Here is a 20,775-nt window from a genome sequence, read left to right as displayed (position 1 = left end):
GTTTCTAATATCTCCAGGCCCAGATTATGGCCCCAGGGAGAGGGAAACAGGACCAGAAGCAGCTCTCTAACCCCTTGTCTTCTGCTTCCCTCCTCCTTTCCTCCTGCCTCCCTGCCTTAGAAGTTGGTTAAGTGAAAACTTCCCTGAACCAAATTCTGAATTCTGTCTACTCAGGATTCTTGTCTTTGACAAAGGACCAAGCTTGCCTCTTCCAAGGCAACCCAGCCTCTTAAACATGGCTGACATAGCTTCTTGCTAAGTGAAGGGAACTTTCCCATTTAGAAATCTCTCTTTTTCTCTCTATAAATTCTGACTCTCAAGACTTACCTAACCTTCTTCCTTATCTAATTTTATAGTCAAATTTGAACAATGACTTCATTGTTTCTAGCAATTTTGGGGAAGTATTGGAACTTATCTATTCAATGGGTGGAGAGCTATGAGGCATGATAATTTAAGGGCAATGGAAAAAATGTCCCTACAATGTTTTCAAAAAAATTTTTTAAAAAAATTTCAGATTGATAGAAGGGTATAAATAATTAAGTTGCATTATTTGCATTTGTTAGGTAGAATCCAAGTTGTTTTCAAAATTTTTATGCTTGCCTACCCTCTGTGTTTCCACCTCTTCTCTTCCCACGATCCAGCCACACTGGTCTTTCTGTTCCTTGCCTGTGCCAGGACCCCAGCCCTGCTCTTCTTCCCTCCTTGTTGCTGTTCGGGTCAGTTGAAATGTCCTATCCCCTGAGAGCTCCAGCTTGACCATCAGCTGAAATTGGTTCTATATACTTTATTTCCAAATTAAAATGCTTACTCAAGATTAGTGATTATTTGTTGCTGTACCCCCAGAGCCTAGTCCACTGCTTGGTTTAGATTAAATGCTTAATAAATATCTGTTGAAAGAACAACTGCTTCTAGTCTTGACCTTATCTTTAACTTACGAGACTTTAGAATCACCACACGTCTAAGCCTCAGTATTTCTTTCTGCTGTAACATGGGGATGGTGTTATCTTTTCTGTTTACATCCCAGATCTGACATGGATGCTAAGCCAGATAACAGAAATGAAAAAAACTCTGAAAAGCAGAAAGCATCCAACTCCCACTCATCAGAGCCAGTATTGTACAATGGTTAGTTAGGAGAGCAGGTGCTGAGTGACTCTGCCAGGTTCAAGGGTCACCTATGACCTCAGGGTTCTTCCTCTAGGTAGGTAAATTAATTTCTTCTAGCAACTAAATTCAGTCCGAAACAATATGGTGTACTTAGAACTTTCTTCCAAGAGGAAATTATATTTGAGTATTTGTGTTAGTTCAATAGGAGAGAACTTTGCTTTGAGGGGCTGAGCCTTCTTGGCAACTCCCTTACATTGAGTTGATCCAAGGAGAGGGGACATAATTTCACGGTGGTTTTGTTTCTTTTTTCCCCTTTGGGTTCACCAGGGCTAAAGTGATGGGAGAACATATCTCAGTTCTGCAGGGCACTCAGGAATTCCCAGGGCCATTTGATTCCTGCAGATCTTCACTTTGGAGACTTACATGGAATGCAGATCATGCCCATTTGGGGTCCTGACTTCTAAATGTGGTTAGCAGCTCACTGGAAAAATAGCTCATATTAGTCTTTGTTGTCACATTTTGTAGCTTCATAGGAGAAAACCCAACAAGGACAATGGAGTAGTGACATCAATCACTGACATGAGGCCTAGTTCAAACTACCTCATCTTCTTAGGGAAGACACTATCTGGTTGCATTTGGGGGCTTCAGCTTCCAGTGCTGAATGTGGGTCTGGTGGGAGGGGCCCTTCTGCGAGAACCTCTCATGATACCTGTCTGTCTGGACTTGATTGACAGGGCTGTGTTGGGGACAGGAATGGGAATCCTTCAGGAAACTGGCTTGCTTTTTTCTATGATCTGAGCTGGAAAGCTCTATCTACAGAGTTGACTTCTTTTAAGAAGAGAGGCAGATGAACGTGGGATCTGTCACATTGATGCTCACCTTGGGAACTCTGCTTTTCAGGAAGGACTCAGTCTCCTGTCTCAGTCCAGCTCAGCGTCCTGACCCTGTACCTGGTTCCTTACCACAAACAGCAGCCTCTACATCACATTGAACCTGCTTCTGCTTTCCTTCTCTTTGGTTGTTAAAATAAACGTTGACATTAACAGCACAGTTTGAAAGCAAAGTTTTATACAGCACTTGTTTCCTTCTGCTTAGTGTTAGATGCTGTCTCTCTTCCCTTTGAGGACAGAATACAGCTCTATAGCATTCCTGTCGGCCAGACATCATAACTGTTTCTGAAAGATGAGGCAGTGGAGCTCACAGAGGTTAAAGAACTTGACCAAGGATGCGCATTAAGCAAGTGTTTGAGCCAGGACTTGGACCTAGAATGTTTTGGCTGCAAATTGACTCTCATTGTATCATGTCCCCTGAGTATTTCCCCTCCATTCCTTCAAGTGGCTCAAAGCTGCCTTTTAAAGGGACAATGTGAGCCCCGGATGTCCTTGTCTCTCGTACTCAGGGTCACTGAGACAGTGAAATTGTGAATTTAATACAAACCTCATAGAAGGATGGTTATAAAAGTCAGTTTCCCGAAGCAGCCGCTCTGCCCCGCAGCTCACTGCTGCCTAACTCTTGCTAAATGTCTGGTCTGTGTTGAACATTTCATGGGCCAACACTGGTATCTGAGAAGGGGTCAAGAGTGACCCTGGAGGGGAGAACATGCCTTAGTAGAATTCTTTCCAGTACTGTAAAACCAAACCACCTGGCTCTGCCATTCCCAGAAGCTACCTGATCAAATGGTGAGGTAAAGCAGTTGTGAATTATGAGGTGACCAGATAGCCACCTTAAATAATTTCGGTCCTTTCATCTAAGACATGGATTAAATCAGACCTAAATGAGACTTGCTTTTGAATGCTCCATAGAATTTTTCATAGAAATATATTCTCGAATGAAAACAAATCTCCCTGTCATTGTGACCTGATTGAGGAACACAGGGTTTAGAAGTCAAGGGTCATGAGCTCAACAGGCCCATGGATGGGCCCTCAGACATTCATTCCCTCAGCACACATGGGCTGAGCACCACCGTGCACCAGATGTGGGGGGGAGGACAATACTGAGCACCATTTGGTCCATAGCTGAGCTCATTTGGTCACCTCTTTCATGGTTTTATTGATTAAATGCTTCCTTAATGTCAGGAGCTTTGGGGAATTATGGACATGAACAAGTCAAAAGCAATAGGGGAAATCCCTGCTTCTGAGTGGCTTCCAAATATACTGACCACAGTAGGAAGAGGGCTACATTCAAGATGCGTTATGTGATGAAGAGGCACTGACTGAATGTGCAGGGACGTTGGAGGAAGCTTCCATTTGAAGGCAGCTCTTTTTTTTTGTTTGTTTGTTTTTGAGAGAGTCTCACTCTGTTGCTCTGGGTAGTGTGCCATGGTCATAGCTCACAGTAACCTCAAACTTAGAGGCTCAAGAGATCCTCTTGCCTCAGCCTCCCAAGTAGCTAGGACTACAGGTGACCAGCACAACGCGTAGCTATTTTTTTAGATACAGGGTCTCATTCTCACTCAGGCTGATCTCGAACTCCTGAGCTCAAGCAATCCACCTGCCTCGGCCTCCCAGAGTGCTAGGATTACAGGTGTGAGCCACCACACTCAGCCTGAAGGCAACTCTTGAGCTGAGGAAATACAAATGACTTGACCTTTAGAATAGTTCCGAGTCAGGGTATTTAATACTGTTAGATTTATAATGAGGAAAATTAAACAGCATTCTCAACATTTCCCTATCTTACTACACAAAATCCGTGAAGTAGGTCAAATAAATAGTTCTTACAATGACTTATGCAGAATTTCACATTTCCCCAAATTCCTAAATCATTCACTTGCAAGTTCCCACATACTTTTCTCCTTTGTATTTAATGCATCTTTGCCCTGCAACCATTGCCAGCCAGCTCAGTGAGTTTTATTTGCTTAACACCTCCATGAAGTGGGTTCCTGAGGAGCCCAGAGGAATGGACTGATAACCTCGAGGGGGAATCCACAGGTCAGTGGAGCACAGAACAGCAGATGTGGCTCCTGATCTGACACCTCAACGACCTCATATACCAGAATCATCACTCAAAGATGAGGGTATGGAAGGCAAAGGGACTTCTGAGTCCTGGGGCCAGAATGACATCTTTGACCAACCTGCTGAGCACAAAAGTCATGGACTCCTGAGAGACGAAATGGAGCCCACAGAAGTCCCAACTCTCACAAAATACCAGACTTTTTTGTTGTTCTTAAAAAGGACTCTTAAAAAAACTAGCTTGTAAAAACCATACAAATAGAGCAAGCATTTTGTAAAAACTTGAAACGGAACAAAAGCCTACATCACGCAAATAGTCTCCCTACACAAGCTAGTTTCGGTACGTATACAAGTGAGGTGGGGGGCTATCTTGATGTGTTAATGCAAGATTTGCACTTTATCTCCTGGCTCCCCAGCACCCTTCTAGGAGCTATAAAAGGGAGGGGGGAGGTGGCAGGATGATTCAGGGAAGGGGTGGCACAGCAAGAGGCAGGGAAGGGGATTTTGAGTTACAAAAGCTTAAGCCTCCGAATGGACAAAACCACAGACTTGTATGACACGAATAAGATCAAGTGTACCCACCCTCAGTTAGACGAAGGTACATGGCGTCAGGGGATGCAGAGGAGGGGAAGCGCAGAGAATGGGATGTTAGCAGGTCCCTTGTCCTACTGCCTCTCCCCGGCTGAGATGAAGAGTCAAGAGCAAGAGGAAAAGAGAAGCCCTAGATAGGTTTGGGGAAGTATGAACTGAGGGTATCTGTCTCCCTTCCCCAGGTAGAGCCTGGAGAAGCACAAAGACCCCAGAGGAGAAACCGTTCCTGGTGCATCTGGGCAGAAGGGCTTGAGAAACCATCACAGAGAATTCTGAACCCCACAGCGGTACAGACTCTGAGAAACAGCCCTGTGCATTGCAGAGTAGCACGACCACGACAATGGGAGTCCTGAGAGCTGAGCAGGTCTGTGGCTGAGAGTGAGCATAACCCAGCAAGACCTGGGTGTTCCAATAAGCAAGAGCTACGCGGGGGGACCCACAAAGGCCTCAGCAGCTGTGGTGTGGATGGATGAACGCCAAGGACAGATCCCTATCCACCTTTCTCCCCCAACTCCCTCTGGACCTTGGGGAAGCCCTTTGGAAAGGGAGGCCTCAAGATGACCTGATTAAATTTCTGTTACTTGGTGCAATGGGGGATTGAGATAAAAGCACAATTTAGTTCAAGTATCAGAAAATAAAGTTATATATTTTTCATACTTGTATTTATGACTTGAGATATATTTGTTCCTTTTTAAAATATAAAAAGTAATGTACTGGGTCTTGTTCTGGACTTGGCTCACCCCTGCCCCCCGCCCACTTAACCTTGAATCATAAGGGTGCCATTTCTGTGTTAGTGCATATAGATCCACCTAATTATTTGCAAGGGCCACAAGCTTCTCACTATATGCATGTACTGCAATTAATTTAACCAGTCTTCTATTGGTAGGCACTTCATCCCAGTCTGCTACGACTTCCAAGCTAGCGCAATGAATACACCTGTGTCTATGTAAGTGTGCCCATAGGACATAGTCCTGAAACTGGAATTACCGATTGGTAGGGTATGTGCATTTGTGGTTTTAATAGGTGTTGCTGAATTGCTTTGGAAAGAGGTCACACAATTTACTCTCTTTCTCCACAGTGTACGACAGTGCCTATTTTTGTATATTTTTCCAACATTACGACATTATTTTACCATGGAAAGAACAATTAACATGGGACTTAGCCTCTTAATAAATTTTTAGGTGAAGAGAAGATCACCATTGCCTATAGGTATGAGGCTGTGTGGCAGATCCCTAGACCTCATTCATTCTGCTTGCCTGAAACTTTATGATCATTGATTAGAAACTTACCGTTTCCACCTACCCCCAGTCCCTGGAACCACCCCGGCACTCTTTGAGTCTATGAGTTTGACTGTTTTAGATGCTACATGGAAGCAGAAATCATGCAGTACTTGTCTTTGTGTGACTGGATTATTCACTGAGCACGATGTCTCCCAGGTTCCTCCATGTTGCCTTTTGCAGAATATCCTTCCTTTTAAAGACTGAATGATATCCCAGAGTCTGTCTATGCCAGCTCCTTTTTCCATTCATCTGTCAGTGGACATTTAGTTTCTTTCCACATCCTGCCTATTGTGATCAGTGCTGCTGTGAACCCAGCAATGCCAACACCACTTTGAGAGCCTGATTTCAATTCTTTTGGATAAATGCCCACAGGTAAGGTTACTGGATCATGTGGTCATTCTATTTTTAATTTTTGTAATTAATTATTTTTAAATTTAGGATTAATATGAGGGTACAAGCAAGTAGGTTACAACGTTTGTGTTTGTTAGGTAAGGTCCCTGGTGTAGTTGTGTCTTGCCCCCAGGAGGTGTGCCTTATGCCCTTACATTGTGCCCATTAGGAGGAAGCACACCCATCCCTCTCCTGTGTTTAACTTTCTGAGGGATTTCTTTCTTTTTTTTTTTTTTTTTTGTGATTTTTGGCCAGGGTTGGGCTTGAACCCACCACCTCCAGCATATGGGACCGGCACCCTACTCCTTGAGCCACAGGCGCTGCCCTTTCTGAGGGATTTCTATACTGTTTTTCATAGTGCTGTGCCATTTTTCATTACCACCAACAGTGTGCAAGGGTTCCAATTTTTCTTCTCTCTCTTTTTTTTTTTAATTTCCGTTTCCTCATCAGAGAAAGTCTTTAATTTACCTTTCATTTAGATCACAAAGAAAACCCTCTTGGGTTCCCTGTCCTCATGTCCATCTTCTTTTCTCTTCAGTTTATAGCTGAGGAAAAGCTGTTTCTTTTCTTTTTTAATTAATTATTTATTTTTTTATTACTGGGGAGGGTTCCAATTTTTCTAGATCCACGTCAACATTTGTTATTTATTTATATATTTTTTGCAGTTTTTGGCCGGGGCTGGGTTTGAACCCACCACCTCTGCCATATGGGGCTGGCACCCTACTCCTTTGAGCCACAGGTGCTGCCCTTTTTATTTTTTTTTTATAATAGCCATCCCAACAGTTGTGAAGTGATATCTCATTGTGGCTTTCATTTGCATTTTCCTTATGACAAGTGACTTACGAGTTTATTTTTTTCATTATGCTTGTTGGCCATTTGTATGTCTTCTTTGGAGATATGTCTATACAAGTCCTTAGCTCATTTTTTAAATTAGATTGTTCATTTTTTCTTTTCACAGTTGAGTTGTAGGAGTTCCTTATATATTTTGAAGGTTAGCCTTTTAACAGATAAATGGTTTGCATTTTTTCCCTCCTATTCTGTAGGTTGCCATTTCACTTTGTCTCCTTTGCGCTATAAAAACTTCTTTAGTGAGATTAACTTTCTGATCTTTGCTAACATAAATTAAAAAAAATGATGATTTGGGTCAGGTGCAGTGGCTCACGCTTATAATCTGAGCACTCTGGGAGGCTGAGGTGGGTGGATCGCTTGAGCTCAGGAGGTTAAGACCAGCCTGAGCAAGAGTGAGACCTTGTCTTTACTAAAAACGGAAAAACTAGCTGGGTGTTGTGGCAGGTGCCTATAATCCTAGGTTCTTGGGAGGCTGAGGCAGGAGGATTGCATGAGCTTAAGAGTTTGAGGTTGCTGTGAGCTAACATAATGCCAGGGGACTCTACCCAGGGCGACCAGTGAGACTGTCTCAGAAAAAAACAAAAGATTATTTAATAAAAATTTTTGAATTATGAATGGTATGGGCATCTAAACACATGATTACCAATTATCTGGCATTTACTGTGTAGTATGTGCCAGACACTATTTTAAATGATTTAAAGGTATCAACTTCTTTAACACTTAAACTAAATCTATGAGCTGGGTGCTATTACTACCTCCATTGAGCATAGGCAGAAACTGACGTACAAAAAGTTCAAGTCACCTGCCTGAGTTTACACAGCAGAATCTGAACCCAGGCAGGCTGGCTGCAAAGTTTGTGACCTTATCCACTCTACATGCAGCTTAAAAGGATTTTGTGACGTGCCCTATGATGATCTAAATAAGGGGAAATGTCCTTCCCTAGAATATAAGGAAACTCTAGGATCCAGGAACAAAGGGGAGAGGAAGCAAAGAGAATTTTTTCATCATTTAGTTTCTGATGACTTTGAGACCTGGGACAAGAATTAAACAGAATAATAATTAAAAAATAATGAAAACCAAACCAAAGTTTCACAAGTAACTAGACTTTAAAATCCTATTTAATAGAAGTGAAAATGGTGGCTTTTGTTTTTCAAAGCCTGTGTGGTGAATTTGAAACTCCTCCGACTCTGTTCTCCTTGTGCAGCATGTCTGAGAGCCTTATAGGCATATCTGGTCCAGAATGGACCACTTGTATTTGCAAATGTTTGCTTGGTATAAGCTACACATTGGATGCTGCGGGTGAGCAGTGTTTGTTTCCTGAGGTATCTTCAGAATCTCCCCACTGTAGCTGGCAGGGGTAGCTGCAGACTAGACTCAACCCCTGCAGGCTGCTCTAACTCCTCTGCTCCCCTCTCACTCAGATGCATCAGTACCTTCCAACACCATGGCATTGAACGATCCTATTCTGGGGTTCACATCCTCCCTCCCCTGCAGATAGATTATAGCTGGAAACTTTGACCCCTGACAGAAAAGAGGTGGCTCCTGTGAATGAAGGAATACCTCTCTGTGTCTCCAGTACTCCACTTTTGTGACTTGGGCTCCTGTGTTCTCAGGGATAAGAAACTCTTTTTAAAGGGGGTCAAGAGGAGGCAGTCTGAGAGGTCAAGATGTGCTCTGCCTTCCCTACACAGTTGAGTGCATCTCACACACCTGCCATCTGCCTTCCACTTAATGCCAGTTCCTTTGAGACCAAAGAAAATCATCAGAGTCCACTGCTTTACAAAGGAGTAGCCTGCGTTAGTGTCATTATGCAAAAGGGACCACGCAAAGCCCAAGCCAGGCCCACAAATCAAGCTTCAGAGAGAGGCATCAACCAAAAATGCAAAGCTTCAACAGTGATGCTTAAGAGGTGACAAGTATCTCATGTTTCGAGTTAGAAGGAAGCATGATTTTAGCCAATGGACACATCTGCCTGAGGACAGGGTCAAAAGATGGATGCTATTTAGCAAATCAAAGGAAATAGTTTTAATAGCCCAACTCTCAGATTATAGTGATGCTCTATGACGAGATGGAAGAGGGAAACATGGGTCTTTGAAGACAGAACACATGCAGATTGCACCTGGGGCGTCTGAAGGGTGGCCTGGCAGGGAGAGGTCCTCCGAGGTTTGCCCCAGTAAAGAATTACTCTTCACTGACCTCCGGGCCACCAGCAGAGCCACAGCTGACCTAGAGCAAGTTTTCCTTTTGGGAAGAATTCTAGACCTCTTTATTTCTTCTTGAGAGAATTCTAAGAGCCCAGGTTTTTACCAACATTCACATTCCCTGACTCCCATTCTGTTTTCATCAGGATGTGTGTTCTTAAACTTTTCTCAGAGCAAAGATCTATTCACACTCTTTTAGAGTCTTAATGGATCCTCCTCAGTCTTTCAGTTCCTCTATTTTCTCTCTACCACTTTGGAGGGATAACCCTTGGCCCCACAGCTATTGCATGACTTGTTCCCCAGCTCTGCTAGAAATCTCTGGGTCTCAAGGTTCACAATCAAGCATGGGGTCACAATGCTTCTGTTAACAACAGACCATGTGTACAATGGTGGTCCCATAAGATAATAATAGAGCTGAAAAATTCCTAATGATGTCACAGCTATTATAATATCGTAACACAACACATTACATTTTCATGCTTAGATTTACAAATACTTACCGTCGTGTTACAATTGCCTAACATGTTGTGTAGGTTTGTACCCTAGAAGCAATAACTACACCATATGTCCTAGGTGTGTAGAAGACTATACCATCTAGGCTTGTGTGCGTATAGTCTATGATGTTTGCACAACATCAAAATTGCTTAACAATGCATTTCTCAGAGTGCATCCCATTGTTAAGCAATGCATGACTATAGTCCAAACTTTTATCTTTGAGTATAATTTTTCTATGTGTATTTCTTTGTCCTTTCTTCCCCGATATTCAAATATCTGTCTTTGCTGGAACACAAAGTTCTTCAGTAATCTTATTTCTTTTCATTTCAATTTCTTGTCCAATAACTAAACCTTTTGCCCTCTCTTCAGGCCCAGTGACAACATAGTCTATTCTCATAGGTGAACTGGAAAGAGAATGGGTTCTTGGGCATGATGGCACATGCCTGTAATCCAAGCCCTTTGGGAGGCTGAAGTGGGAGGATCACTTGAGGTCAGGAGCTTGAGGCCACACTGAGCAGCATAGTGAGACCTCATCTCTGCAGAAAATAAAATGATTTGCTGGTTGGGGTGGCGTGTGCCTGTAGTCCCAGCTACTCAGGAGGCGGAGGTGGTAAGATTGCTTGAGGCCAGGGGTTGAATGTTGCAGTGAGTTTTGATGATGCTATCAGACTCCAGCCAGGGTGACAGAGCAAGACCATGTCTCAAAACAAACAAACAATCCCCCAAAACATAGAGAGAGACAGAGAGTGGGAGAGAGAGAGGGAGAATGGACTCTGGGCTCTGCAGACATGAGAGAGAATCAAGCCTTTGCCATTCATTAATTCTGTCAATGAGAAAATATACTCTAGTCTCTTCATCTGCACAGTGAGAACATAACTACCTTACAGGTGGTAAGGATTAAATAGCTCAGGACATAATAGGATACCTAGCACACCCATGTACTCAATAAACATTAGTTCTTTATCTTTAATATGAATATTGCTTGTGCTCTGTGACCAATTTCCCTTCATTGCATCAAATAAGGACTTTGTTTGTTATCAGATTCTCTCTAAATACTTCCCATGTCAGGACTATAGTCTACCTTTCACTAACACTCACTGATCTAGGGTTTTCATCTGAGTTGGCATAACACACCCCAAGATTCCTGGGGCACTGTTTTCACCTGAAGGACAGCAAACATTTCATGTTCAGGAACCAGTGTGCTGCCTGAGTTATGGGGGAAATTGAGGAACCCATGAATGAAGGATGGAATAAATAAAATAATAAATAGCTGATTCTGATTGATCAACCAATACCTAGCTAGCATGGATGTTTCAGGATGCATCAATGCTTTACTGCTTTTCAAGGTGGGTACACAATACAAAAGACAGAAGAAGAAAAAAATGGGGCCTCTCAATCATCACATATCAGTATGATCAGTTTTATGAAATGATGTCTTCTCTTCAGACCAAAGGCTGGGTGAGTTTTGCACAGGTGAGAGGACCAGTGGGTCCCAGAGCTTCTCTGTCTCTCTGCTACACAAATCACTGACAGGAAGATTTGAATTCTTCACTGTGGCCATATCCACGGAGACCAGCCCAGTTGAGACAGAGGATATGTGGGCTGTGAATTAACTGCTGGTGTTTCTTGAGCAGAAATAATGAAAATCTGTGTTCCCACCAACAGCCAACGTGATATCAAAGAGCCAGGAGGCACCTCAGATTCCTCAACATTCCTTTAATGAGCTGAGCAACTTTTAATAAAGCCGATAGCTGAGTAACAGGCTGACGGCACAGCAAATAGGCAGGTGATCAAGGAGTGAGGTCAAGGCGTGTGCACCAGCTCCCCGCCTGGGAGGGGTATAAAAGGGACAGCAGGGGAGGAGGGCCTCAGACTCGTGGTTGGCCTTGTCAGTTGATCTGAACTCCTGTGCAGCCTCTGCCCAGCACCATGACCTCCTGCCTCAGCTCATCCTGCTCTCTGGGCTACACCAAGCCCCTGGGAGCCAGAAACGTCTGCATCTCCCCCGTGGATGTCGAGTGCCAGCCCAGAGTGGAGTGTCTCTTGGCCAACGTGGCGCACGCCAACCGCATCCGTGTGGGGTCCACCCCCCTGGGCCGACCCAGCCTCTGCCTGCCCCCCACCTGCCACGCTGCTTGTCCCTTGCCAGGGACCTGCCACGTTCCCGGCAACATCGGGAGCTGCGGGGCCTACGGCGAAGGCAGCCTGAACGGCCACGAGAAGGAGACCATGCGTTTCCTGAACGACCGGCTGGCCAACTACCTGGAGAAGGTGCGGCAGCTGGAGCGCGACAACGCGGAGCTGGAGACCAAACTGCGCGAGTGGAGCAGGTGCCACGAGTCGAGCGTGTGCCCGGACTACCAGTCCTACTTCCGCACCATCGAGGAGCTGCAGCAGAAGGTGAGGCTGGGGCAGCCGGGGCGTGCTGGGTCTGAGAAGGCGGAAGGGTGGCAGGAAAAGTGCACCCGAGGCCCAAGAGCTTGGGGTACTTGGATTCTCTCTGGACTTGGGTGTAGATACCACACACGAGCTGGCACCCAGAGGGTGATGCTATGTGTGTGAACCATCTTCTTGGATTTCCTCAGATCCTGTGCAGCAAGGCTGAGAACGCCAGGCTGATTGTGCAAATTGACAACGCCAAGCTGGCTGCCGATGACTTCAGGATCAAGTAAGTGAGGCTGCAGAGGGCCAGGGTGAATTCTTTCCTGTTCTGTTTCCAAGTGAATGTCACAATACTTGGCTGAATGTAGGTATTCAAAAATGCTTATTGATTAGAAGAATGAATAAGTGTCTGTCCAAACCTTAAATTAGCTTATTACTAAAAATGGCCATTATACCTTAATTGTCAATTGGGGGGGAGGAAAAGCAGAAAGAGGGACGGAGGGAGGGGGGTGGGGCCTTGGTGTGTGTCACACTTTATGGGGGCAAGACAGGATTGCAAGAGAGACTTTGCCTAACAATTGCAATCAGTGTAACCTGGCTTACTGTACCCTCAACGAATCCCCAACAATAAAAAAAAAAATATGAACAACAACAAAAAAATGGCCATTATACAGATGGAAGAAAGTAAAAGCATTAAAACAAAAAGAGATGGCATAGTATAGATTGGGTAGGACTTACATAATTCCCCCATCCCGTGCTCCATATCTAGAAGATAAGAGGATTTTGCTTTATAAATAGCAGCAAAATTGGGAGGCTGAGGCAAGAGGATTGCTTGAACCCAGGAATTTGAGGTTGCTGTGAGTTATGATGTTACGGCACTCTACACAGGGTAACAGTATAGAGACTTAATCTCAAAAAACAAAAAACCTCAGCAGCAAAATTGAATCATCACAAGAATAAACTATCAGTGTAGAGGGCACAGTTATTGACAGACTCACTGACCCTTAGCTAACCCATCTGTGGGAAGCTCCTTGGTGTCAAGGTTATAAATAAACAGAATGAGATAGGCAGAAAAACACTGGGAAAGAATTGACCCCAGGGGTGAAGCAGCTCACTGAGGGGCTTAGCCTTACTCATTCTTTTTCCTGGCTGAGGGACTTCTGTTATAGCAGAATAGACACTGCAGGTAGAGTCAGAACACTGAGGTCAGTCCCTGCATCTGCTGTCAACCGGGCACATAATTCTGGACAATGCCCCTGTCCTTCTGCAGGCTCAGTCTCCCATATGGTCCATAGGTAGAGTGATTCTCTTATCCTGACTACGAGCTCTGTAGCTACAGGGTTAAAAGCACAGAATTTTGATCAAGTGGACAAATGAGGACCCAAGGTGGTGAGGGAGGTGGGGCAGGGGCTGCCCTGGGCATCATGACTGACCCCACACCTCCCATGGTTGAAGGCATGAGAGCGAGCTTGCCCTGCGCCAGCTGGTGGAGGCGGACATGTGCGGGACCCAGAAGCTCCTGGATGACGCCACCCTGGCCAAGTCTGACCTGGAGGCCCAGCAGGAGTCCCTGAAGGAGGAGCAGCTTGCCCTCAAGAGCAACCACGAGCAGGTGTGGCCGTGGGTGCCCAGACCCGTGTAGGGAGAGTGGGCAGACAGGGAGCCCCTCCTCCCCTACAACCCATGGCCCTCAGCTGGGAGCCTGGGCCCAGCTGGCTTGAGGATGGGGGGTTGGTGTGGGTCTGAGGGCCCAGATGGCCTCTGTGGCATGCGGGGGCCTTGCTTCACACATGAAGTTCTCCACATAGGTGCCCCCGCCCCCCTCCGGGCCCTGGGCAGGACTTTCCCATTTGCTTGCATGTGGGGCTCCCTCCTGCTGCTTGTTGGGGTGGGGATGGCTCTGTCTGCTCTATCAGAGGCCCCTCCTCATCAGGTGCCCGTCCGTTCTGTCCCTCAGGAAGTGAAGATTTTGAGGAGTCAGCTGGGGGACAAACTCCGGATTGAGCTGGACACTGAGCCCACCGTGGACCTGAGCCGGGTGCTGGGGGAGATGAGATGTCAGTACGAGACCATGGTGGAGACCAACCGGCAGGACGTGGAGCAGTGGTTCCAGGCCCAGGTGAGGGGATGCTGCCCAGCAGGGGGGACCCGGCTTCTGTCTGGGCAGGAAGGTGACGTGTGTACTTGTGCCGCAGTCCGAGGGCATCAGCCTGCAGGCCATGTCCTGCTCCAAGGAGCTGCAGTGCTGCCAGTCGGAGATCCTGGAGCTGAGATGCTCAGTGAACGCCCTAGAGGTGGAGCGCCAGGCCCAGCACACCCTGGTATGTGGCCCCTTCCCCCTCACCACACTGCAGTCACTCTGTGCCCCGGCAGCATCTTTTAGAAGTCCTCTTTGTCATTAAGGAAGGGCTTGATCTGGGCCCCCAAACCTGGTGGAGATGACTTACTGTCAAGTCCAGTTTGAGCCAGGGAAGTATTTCCTATAAAAAGCCAGTTTCATTTCCTTTTGAACATAGTATGGCATTCCAGTACTCATTTTATAAGATTTTACTGGCTGCCTACTTTTTGTCAGGTATTGGGGATACAGAGATGAATGTGACACAGTTCCTTACGTTACATCTTATTTTTGTGTATGAAAAGAATTGCTTATATGGATAGTGACTTCTCCAGAGCTCTTGGAATGTCCTCTGGACGTCTCAGAATTTGCCCCACGCCTGGTGGGTTTGGCCAGGATTTTCATTGCTGAGTTTTGGGCACCGGGGGTCTCTCTTCCCCCTGCAGAAGGACTGCCTGCAGAACTCCCTGTGTGAAGCCGAGGCCCGCTACGGCACGGAGCTGGCCCAGATGCAGAGCCTCATCAGCAACGTGGAAGAGCAGCTGTCCGAGATCCGGGCCGACCTGGAGCGGCAGAACCAGGAGTACCAGGTGCTGCTGGACGTCAAGGCCCGGCTGGAGGACGAGATCAGCACGTACCGGAAACTTCTGGAGAACGAGGACTGCAAGTACGTGTGATCTGGGCCATGCCTCACTAATGCGCATACCTGACCGTCATGCCATCCCTCAGAGATCACTGAAGTCCTTGCAGAACTCATAAGGAACAGGCCTTCCTGTGCATCCTCACTCAGGGACTCACTAAGCTCTCCTGGTCTGTGCAGATTAGAACCTTGATAGAGTGTTACGTAAATGATGGCCAGGTCCCTAAGCCACGTCCTCTCCAAGGACACTTGGATCTGGAAAGACACAGAGGATGGCAGAACTGTTGGTGTACATCCTGTGGTCCTTGTGCCATGTCGGAGGCAGGATTGGCCTTCGTCCTTTTGGTCTCACTCTTCTTTGTCAGTCATGGAGACAACTTTTATCTCCTGAGCCTAACCCTTTCTCTCTCTCTTCCTGCAGATTGCCCTGTAATCCCTGCTCCACACCTGCCTCCTGTACCCTTTGTCCAGGCCGTGCCCCCCCGGCCTGTGGGCCTCCCTCTGCCAGTGGAGCTGTCACCTGCAGCCGATTCTGAAGGTCCGAGGTTCCATGCAGGAGGTTAAGGCTGGTTACACTGGGGTCAGGAGTGCCCTCACCTCAGGCTCACTGGAGGCGTTATTTTCCTGAAATCAATGGGTAGCAGATACTTCCAAAGGTGTGGCTGGATTCCTGTTGGTGTCTTCAAGTGTACCTCTTTTTTTTTTTTGAAATGATGTCATTATCTTCCACTGTCTATTGTTTTTCCCAGTGTCACTTCTGGGTTCTTTCAGTTCTATTTTAGTGTTTCAGAATCTCCTAAAATGTAACTGGCTCTTGTGTTAAATGGTCAATAAACCTTCCTGTATCAAGTGCCTCTCTGGTGTTGGCTGTGTGTGAGGTGCTGGCCCTCCTGTCCTTATGTTCTCATTGGTCCTGAAGAATCACCGCTAGGAGCTCTTGGGGTGCTGGGATCTAACCTCTGGGTGGAGGCACTTTCCTGACAATGAACATGTACTTACCTTGCCCAGGAATCCCTGGAGACTGGTGAAAAAAAGTGGTGATGCCAGCTGCCAAGTCTGAATTCTTTTACAACAGCTCAGAACCAACATGTCCCTACCAAGCTTTTGGCATCTTTGGCCTCTTGGTATTTTGTCCAAGAGCAAAATCGCACCACTGGGGGTTCCAACCTAGTCCAAGAGAGAGCATGTTGAGAACTGCTTGGGCCAAGTTGCTAGGCTTTTCTTCTCTCTTCAAGTTGGCCCCTTTCACGGAGGCGTGGGATTCTGCCGACGCATCATGGGGCAGTGGTCTTGGTTTCGGCTCACCTCTCTCCTTTTGGGTGTAGAGAGATGCTGCTGCCTGGGAGCTGCTGGTGCCGAGGCCTGCAGCTGCCATCAGAACACCCCAAATCCCCGCCCACCTCTCAGATGTGGCTCTGATAAGGTCAGGGCAGTTCACAGGCAGGCACGCCGGCCGAGAGCAGAAGGAGGGGCAGCCCTGGGAGGCTGTACTGTCTTCTGTGCTGCGCTGGTCAGTTTAGTTTTTGGCAAGCACATGGCGGTCTGAAAGAATGAAACTCTTGTAACTCAACTCTCATGCAGCCCAGTGCAAAGAGCAGTGCACAGTCGGTCCTGGCCGGTGGCAGCTTAGTGTGGTGGGAAGCGGATCATCTCCAGGGTCCAGCAGACCTGGATTCAAATTCCACCTTGGTGGCTCTGCCTGAGTGATGTTGGCCAGGTCACTACACACTCTCGAAACCTATTCCTGTTTGTTAAAAGTTGGATAACTATGTTTCCCTGTCACTGTGATTGGGGCAGGGGCTGGGGGATGCACATAAAGCTCATGGCATCTGGAGATGCTCAGTGGATCCGGGGCTGCTGGAGCTCCCTGGGAAGTAGGGGCCACTGTTTTTCCTTCTCAGAAGGATACAGGAGCTGCAGAGGTGGCCCCAGGAACCCATAGCAGTAATGAGGGCCTAGACTCCCTCGTGGGTGACCTGGAAGTGTAACCATAGTCCTTGCTCATGTGCACAGTAATAAAGCCTTCCCACTGCTGTTATCAGAGCTCAGTTTCTCACTCCAAGTGGCCTTACTGAACCCAAAAAGGCATTCTTTGGGCTGTCAAAGGACAAGTCTTTCCAGTAGGCTCTTGTTGGTTCCTCCTCACAAGTAACCAGAGAGAGTTGCGTTTTAAGGATGGTCACAAACCCTCCGTGTAATAGGGTTGTGGAGATATGACCTGACCCCACCTTTCTTGGCTAGGTTTCTTGGCCTTAGTGAGCCCCACCTGTGAGGCCCCATGGCTAGGTGTGGCAGGAAGGGCCATGCTGATGCAGGTAGGTAACCACCTGGCCAGAGCACAGGGACATTACTGCACGCTGAGGGCTCTGGTGCCCTCTGGCCCCCAACCCCAGTCATCTCTTCCTGCAGCTGATTCTCCCACCCCGCTCCACCTGCCTCTGTCTGCCTCCCCGCATCACCACCCCTCATTGACTAGGTCCTCACCAACAGGCCTACATGTGCTACCTGGTTCTGTTGGGCCACAATAATTGTAACCAGGCTGTTTTGGGGTGGCTATTAATTTCCGTCCCTGGAGACTTTGGCTCCCTGGCTGAGGACCACAGCCAGTTTGAGGCTACCTCATGCTGAGCCTGCATGGGCAGCGGGCTAATTTGTGATCTTTCCTTCTAGGCTTCCTGTGATGATACCAGTCGGGCTCCATGGGCCCCTGTACTCATGTGTTTTTTAACCCCCAAATGCCTTTTTCCCACAAAGCCCAATGGAATGGAAAGGAGAAAGGGTGGGTGGCTGCAGGCCCCTGGGGCTGACCCCGTGCCCTGGGGAAAGATCCTATTCTTTCCCCACCATGTCTACACTGGGAAGCCAAGACAATGCAAGTGGAATTCTGGACTTTCCTGAATAGGGGCATTGTTTTTTTGCATCTGATGTGTGATGCTTACCGTGGATGGTGTGCACCATGTCCCCTCTGTCCCCTCAGCATCTTCCTTTCATTTTCTGATCAAGCACAAAGTCAAATTTGTCCCTTCTCACAGCCACCCACAGTGATCTTCGTGAGTGCAACTTATTGAACCATTTTTCATTTTTAGTGTCTAATTTAGTGTTTCTCCACCATACCTCCCTCCTAATAAATGTAAAGATACTGTGTCTTCTTGCTTAATGTCTTAACTTTCAAAAACATCAATGCCAAACTCATATCAAGACTAAAAGCTTATTTAGAATATAGGTGATGCTTGTTTTCCAATGACACTGCCTCTACCCCACCTGTTTTGGAAGTTCCAAACACCACCTTTCCTCTAGGGAGGTTTTTGGGAGGGCAGAGATGCTCCCGTTTAGAATCACTGTTCCTATTCATAAATAAGCCCTTGGGCTAAACCCACCTGCTTTACCTGGTAAAGAGTGGTAACTCTTAGCAACTGAGGAGCAGGTTTTCTCAGGGAGTCCACACAACTCCTGGCCCCAGGCCTTTGTCTCTGACCCCCTAGTGGCCAGTCCCACTTAGCTACATTTCACATTCATTGTCTCCAGACTTGAATGCAGCTTCTATCCCTTTCTGCCCTTTCTGCCCCTTTCCCCCCTTTCCTGCTACCCAAGTTTCTTCAATCTTTATGCTCCAGAAAAAAAATCTGATGCTTCCCCTGTCTCTCTAGGCAGAGTCACTCCTCTTTCCTCTGAGTTCTGTGGCCCAGCTCTCCTTCTGCTCTCAGCCTTTTCATCTCTGCAACTCCCATGGTGCCTTGAGAAGGGCTGGGTTATAGCAGAAGCTCAGGAATATGGGACGGTTGGAGTAAGTCACTGGGACAAGGTCAACCCTGCCTCAGTGGACATTGCCCACATCTGTACACAGAGTAGTTACGAGGAAGTGTCCCTGTGGTTCTCATTGACTGTGTACAGAACCAGCTGGTGGCTGAGTGGTTGTCATGGCTGAACAGTTGGTGGCACCAGCATGGTTCACACAAAAGTTCTGGGTGAGAAGTTCTTCTGGGCCATCTACCGGCAGCCTTGTAATCTGAATTAATCAGAAATTCCATTCTAGGGCCTCCACTTAAGAGCGAAACTTATCAACGTAAGAAAGATGCTCTTTCTTACATCACAGAGTATATCCAGAGAATATTCCCAGGATGGCAAGGGGCCCTAGAACTATGCTAAGATAAGAATGAGGAGTGAGAATTACCACATCTGTCACCAACAGCTGAAGGTCTTCCATGTGGCAGAATGATTGGATTTACCCTCTGTGGGACCCCATGGATAGAACCAGAAGGTATGTTGACTAAAGGGCAAACTCTCTGACTTCCTTGCTAACGTGTCACCAGCCTCTGGCATGGGTGCCTGCCTGGCACAGAGCAGGTCCTCAGTAGACATTCACTGAAAGATCAAATGAAGAAACAAACGGAAGTGGGAGGCAGAAGCGCCTCCCATTTGCATCTCCCTGGTAGGAAGTGGCAGGCAGATTTGCATCTGCATGAAGACTTTCTAACAATGCTCTATATTGTGGGAGGCTTACAATTTAGCTGGCTTCAATTTATTTCTGGATCCCAGTGTCTCACACAGAGCCTGGGAAGCTGTTTGTGAGGGGCTGAGCTGATGTCAGCTGTCCTGGAAAATGATGGACCGGACAACTAGCTAGAGATTATCAGAAGGGACTGAGCTCCAAAGGGTCAGAGTCTAGAGGACATTGAGATCCCTTTCATCCTGGAGATTTGTGGTTTAGGGCCAGCCGAAACACATACTGCTGCCTCAAAGGCCCTCCTGGTAAATTCATTCATCTTGGGAATGGGGTCAGGGCAGCACCTTCGTTAGTTAGCATAGACTCCAAGCTGGCCAACTGCCCTTTTCCATAAGTTATTGAACAACTGGCCACCTGCTTATTTGTTTTAGAAATCGAGGAGGTCATAAAGCTTCTGATGTTCTGAGTGTGTCTGAAGATAAAGGAAATGTAAATTTGTTCTAGAGTCTCCCAAGCAATGGATAATAAGGTAGGTACTTCGCAAAGAAACGTAAAGACATTTCAAAAGATGAAAGATTAAAGTTCTCAAGTGTGTATCTTCTATAAACAAGAGGGAGGAGGGACTCAGGCTGGGGAGAGGGTCAGTAGGAAGGAAAGATGCCTGGGAAGAAGGCAGGGCCCTGAGAACAGACATCATAAAGTATTAATCACTGCCCGCCCTAAATAGCCTGCAGACTCCAATACACAGCAGCTTAATTTTATTTCTTAAAAATTGCAGATTACCCAGTTTTATTCATGAGCCTTTTCCCCACTTCCAAAACCACTTATCTGTTTTACTTTTACACCAGGAAAGTCTTAATTGCCAAAATCAGTTCGATATGTTGAATTTTCCTTTAATTCACTTTTTAAATTTCTCAGTTGATTTCTTCGTTGAATGATTATTGAAAAGTGTGCTAGTTTTCAAACTCCAAAATCAATTTGGAATTTTGGTTTCTTTTTCATTGCTTTAGCTTTTGTATTCTGCTAATATTCATAAAGGAAAATTTCATCTCCTATTATTTTCCTTCAAAAGGAACATAGGTACTTATTTTTCCTCCTATTTGAGGAGGGTCAGCT

At 46.5% G+C, this 20,775-nt stretch overlaps 1 protein-coding gene across 1 annotated transcript; it reads left to right on the top strand.

Annotated features, from left to right (window-relative positions):
• The first annotated feature begins 11,728 nt into the window (after nt 1-11,728).
• LOC128571124 (keratin, type I cuticular Ha7-like) lies at nt 11,729-15,751 on the top strand. The gene is made up of 7 exons (XM_053570764.1): nt 11,729-12,258; nt 12,444-12,526; nt 13,696-13,852; nt 14,198-14,359; nt 14,436-14,561; nt 15,022-15,242; nt 15,637-15,751. Exons 1-7 carry the CDS (start codon nt 11,788-11,790, stop codon nt 15,749-15,751), a joined length of 1,335 nt encoding a protein of 444 aa, XP_053426739.1. The 5' UTR covers nt 11,729-11,787.
• Nucleotides 15,752-20,775: the final 5,024 nt, after the last annotated feature.

This window comes from Nycticebus coucang, chromosome 18, assembly GCF_027406575.1.
Source record: "Nycticebus coucang isolate mNycCou1 chromosome 18, mNycCou1.pri, whole genome shotgun sequence".
Classification (NCBI taxonomy): domain Eukaryota; kingdom Metazoa; phylum Chordata; class Mammalia; order Primates; family Lorisidae; genus Nycticebus; species Nycticebus coucang.
The sequence above is the reverse complement of the archived record's forward strand: the minus strand, read 5'-3'. Positions and strand labels throughout refer to the sequence as shown.